The sequence below is a fragment of the Lolium perenne genome, chromosome 1 (assembly GCF_019359855.2).
Source record: "Lolium perenne isolate Kyuss_39 chromosome 1, Kyuss_2.0, whole genome shotgun sequence".
Classification (NCBI taxonomy): Eukaryota; Viridiplantae; Streptophyta; class Magnoliopsida; order Poales; family Poaceae; genus Lolium; species Lolium perenne.
Genome location: NC_067244.2, coordinates 199,526,869 through 199,530,908, shown reverse-complemented (window position 1 = coordinate 199,530,908; position 4,040 = coordinate 199,526,869). Strand labels below are relative to the sequence as shown.

The 4,040-nt window shown below is 53.7% G+C and overlaps 1 protein-coding gene across 1 annotated transcript; it reads left to right on the top strand.

The window, feature by feature from the left end:
- Positions 1 to 1,586: 1,586 nt before the first annotated feature.
- On the top strand, positions 1,587 to 3,229 carry LOC127311391 (coniferyl alcohol acyltransferase-like). The gene has a single exon (XM_051341851.1). It carries the CDS (start codon positions 1,998 to 2,000, stop codon positions 3,189 to 3,191), a length of 1,194 nt encoding a protein of 397 aa, XP_051197811.1. The 5' UTR covers positions 1,587 to 1,997; the 3' UTR covers positions 3,192 to 3,229.
- Positions 3,230 to 4,040: the final 811 nt, after the last annotated feature.

The following is a 4,040-nucleotide window of genomic DNA, read 5'->3' as shown; positions in this document are numbered from 1 at the left end:
TCCTGGTGATTCTACCGATGACTATCTTCGGATGGTGGAGTCCACCGCCCTTGATTGTTTCTACCGGTTCTGCAGGGTGGTGATAGCATTGTTCGGGGACATCTACTTGAGATCACCCACTGTCGAAGACACTGCTAAGATCCTCGCTATCAATGAAGCTCGAGGATTTCCAGGGGTGCTTGGAAGCATTGACTGCATGCATTGAAAATGAAAGAACTGTCCGTTTTCCTGGCAGAGAATGTACAGGGGTCACAAAAAGGCTGCACTGTGATACTTGAGGCTGTGGCTACCTATGATCTCTGGATTTGGCACTCCTTCTTTGGTATACCGGGATCCAACAATGACATCAACGTCTTGCAGTGCTCGCCGATCTTCTCCAAGCTTGTTGAGGGTCATGCTCCCTCGGTTAACTTTGTGATCAATGACCGACAGTACAACTAGGGATACTATCCTGCATACGGTATCTATCTAAAGTGGGCAACATTTGTGAAGACTATCCCAAACCCCGCCCTCCCGAAGGAGCAGCAGTTTTTCAAGGAACAAGAAGGTTGCTGAAAGGACATCGAGCGTGCATTTGGTGTCCTCCAGCAGAGATTTGTTGTAGTCCGGTTTCCCGCTTTGACTTAGTTCAAAGATCAAATGTGGGAGGTGATGAACTGTTGTGTGTGCTTACACAACATGATTATCGAGAATGAGTGGAAGTATTCGGTTCCTCCGAGCGAGCAAGCTGCACCATATGACAGAGAGGGTCCTCTTGCACAGCCTAACTACCAGGTGCCGGCATCGTGGGCTGCGTTTATCGCTATGCGTCAGGAGATTCGAGACTTCACAATGCATCAACAGTTGCAGGATGATCTGGTGGAGCACATATGGACGCTGGGAGGCAACACTAACTAGTTTCCATTTAATTTGTTTGAAAACTCGTCTTGTTTTATTGAACTGTAACGTTTATTTGTAAAAATAAGCCAAATATTGGTAAAACTTGTCAAATTCGCCAAACTATGCTGCATATTTAATTGTGGTCGTTATCAGGGACGTTTTTTTTTCTTAAAAACGCCGAACACCGAGTGTCTAACGGGGAGACGGCTGGAATTTTGGCGCTCCTCGGGCCAACTTTCGTCCAATCCGGCGCAAAATAACACCGAATTTCGATCTAGGGAGCACCAACGGCTGGAGATGCTCTTACGGAATTGGGTGGATGAATTATGTTGGTGTGCATGTGTTTGCCTCCCGTGAATTTAGGAGCGTTGTTTTCTCTCCAACCTCCACGTAATTTCGTTGCATCCCGTAGGTTTTTGCCCGACATGTAGCGTTGTTGGGACAGAAATGCATCGTGCATTTGCATGGCATTAGAATAAATTTAGAGGTTGAGCAACAACGAGGCACGAGCTACCTTAAATTTTCAAATGCTTAAGTACGAACGCTACAATGTCGATGAACTGATATGATCCGAAAATGGAGAGAGTGGGTGAGCAGTAACGTGCACTTCCTCTGATATGATCTCATCGATCTGGGGAAATCTTCAATGGTGCACCTTTAAGTATGATATGTTCTCAACTATAGCACAAAGTGCTGAGCATCCAAGATTTAGCAAAAAAAATCCTTCTTCGCTTGAACCCAGCATACATTACGCTACTGATGGGGATGCCTACATAAAGCTAGATAATGGCATTGCAATACTTATGCATGTACACCTAGCTAGCTTGCTGATCCTTAGCTCAAGCAAGATAGGACACGAAGGTGGTAGCTAGGTCGCGAAATTGTCAATGGCTTCCGGTGGCTCGGTCGTCCAGGTGGTGAGCCGGCGCTTGGTGAAGGCCTCCTACCCGTCCATCGAGCCTCACGTGCTGGCCTTCTCCAACCTCGACCTCTTCTCCAACGACGTACAAGGCTCTGTGATATGCGTCTACCCCAAGCCCGCCGGCTCCAGCGACTTCAGCGCCGTAGTGGCCACCTTCGAGGCCCACCTACCGCGTTAGCTCAACTACTTTTACCCTATGGCTGGCCGCATCGTGGTGGATCCGAGCTCCGGCGTCCCCGAGTTGCACTGCTACAACCAGGGCGCTGAGCTCGTCGTGGGAAACGCGGGTGTGGAGCTGTGGAGCCTGGACTGGGGCCTCTCGGAGGGGTCCCTCAAGAGGATCCAGCTGCCGCACGCCCAGGAGGTGGCGCTCTCGTTGCAGCTGGTGTCCTTCACCTGCGGCGGCTTCGCCGTTGTGTGGGCCACCAACAGCCTGATCGGTGACGGGAACGTCGGGGCGATGCTCGTGAGGATGTGGTCGGAGCTAGTCCGCACGGGGAGCATCTCCGGTGGAGCCCCCACCCATGACCGCTCGGTGTTCGGCCCTCGTGACCCGCCGACGTACGGCCCATCCGTCGCCGGGATGTTCATGCCGTGGGACCACGAGACCGAGGTGAACGCCCTGACTGCGGAGGAGAGCTTCGTGGAGCGTCTCTACTACGTGGAGGAGCGCGACATCACCATGCTCCGCGAGAAGGCGAGCAGCATTGGGAGCGGCGTGCCCACGCGCGTCCAGGCCTTGTCCGCCTACCTATGGATGGCCCTTGCGGGCATCGTGGGAACGTCGAAGCTGCCGCACGTGGAGGAGAGACGCTGCCGCATGCTGTGGTGGATCGACGGCCGGCAGCGGTTCTCGTCCCCCGAGCTCCGCGCCTCGCTGCGCGACTACATCGGCACGGTCACGTCCTACGTGGTCGGGGACGCGGCGGTCGGCGCGGTGGTGGGCAAGCCGCTGGCGGGGGTGGCGGACATGGTGCGGGAGGCCATCACGTCGGTGGACTACGACGAGCTGTACCAGCAGATGGTGGACTGGATGGAGGTGCACAAGCCGGCTAAGTTCTTGGAGAGGTCCACCTTCGGGCTCGGCAGCCCTACGCTGGCTCAGACCTTCTGGTCCTCCTTCCCTGGCGACACCGACTTCGGATTCGGCGAGGCCGCGCTGGCCATGCCAGTCCACGCCAGCCTCCGCAGGCTCTGCTCAGGCTTTATATGCATCTCTGCCAAGCCAGCAGACCCCGGGACGTGGATTCTCAGCGCCTTCATATGGCCGCGCCTCGCGGCGGCGCTCGAGTCCGACGAGCAGCGGATCTTCAAGCCTCTCACGGCGGAGTACCTTGGTCTCACCCGTGGCAAGTACCGGCTGCGAGCCGCCACCAGACCTCGGCTCTGAATTCTTGTCAGGTCGATTCGCAATTGTGTGTGGTTTCCAGTGTGCTACCTTTTTTTTTTTTTTTTTGAGCAACGACCATCCTCTTTATTAATTCAGAAGATGGGGAATACAAACGCCAACCGGCGGATTACCTAGCCACACATATCTCCCTACCGGAGAGCCTAACACAAAGCGAGCCAGAACATGGGGCTCGTTATTTGAAACTCTACTTTCATGAACTAAACCAAACTCAGCAAAAGCTACAGAGGACGCTGTAATATCATGTAGAATGTGGCTATATCTTCCGAGATTCTGCTCCTTCATTGCTTTCACCACTGACAAGCAATCGCTAGCTAGCTTCACTCTTGGAACCGAAAGGTCCAGGGCCAGGTCCAGTCCTTCTCTTACTGCCAACGCCTCCAAGATCTCAGGATCTGAAATTCCTGTTATTATAACAGACGATGAGCCAAGATACTCACCCGCTGCCGTTCTTGCGACCGCTGCGATCGCACCATGGTCCTTATTCCTCGCAACCGCTGCGTCTACATTGACCTTCACCACCCCAGCCGGGGGAGGGATCCAAGCCGGCGAGCAGGGCTTGGGAGCTGCCGCTGCTTTGGTCACACACGCAGACTTGGTTGCTAAACCCTTCGACTGTTCCAGGTCCGTTAAAAAACTTTCCACAAAATGATAGGTGCTCAATGGGCTTTGGAATAAACCTTCATGGATTGCCTTACGTCTAGCATGCCAAATCGCCCATGCCGTCACACACATCCGGATTAGCTGCACGTGAGGTACAGTGTCAAACATCGCAAAAAGCCAGTTGCGTGCCTCTGGTTCCTGGACCTGACTCATATGTTCCGTAAGCTC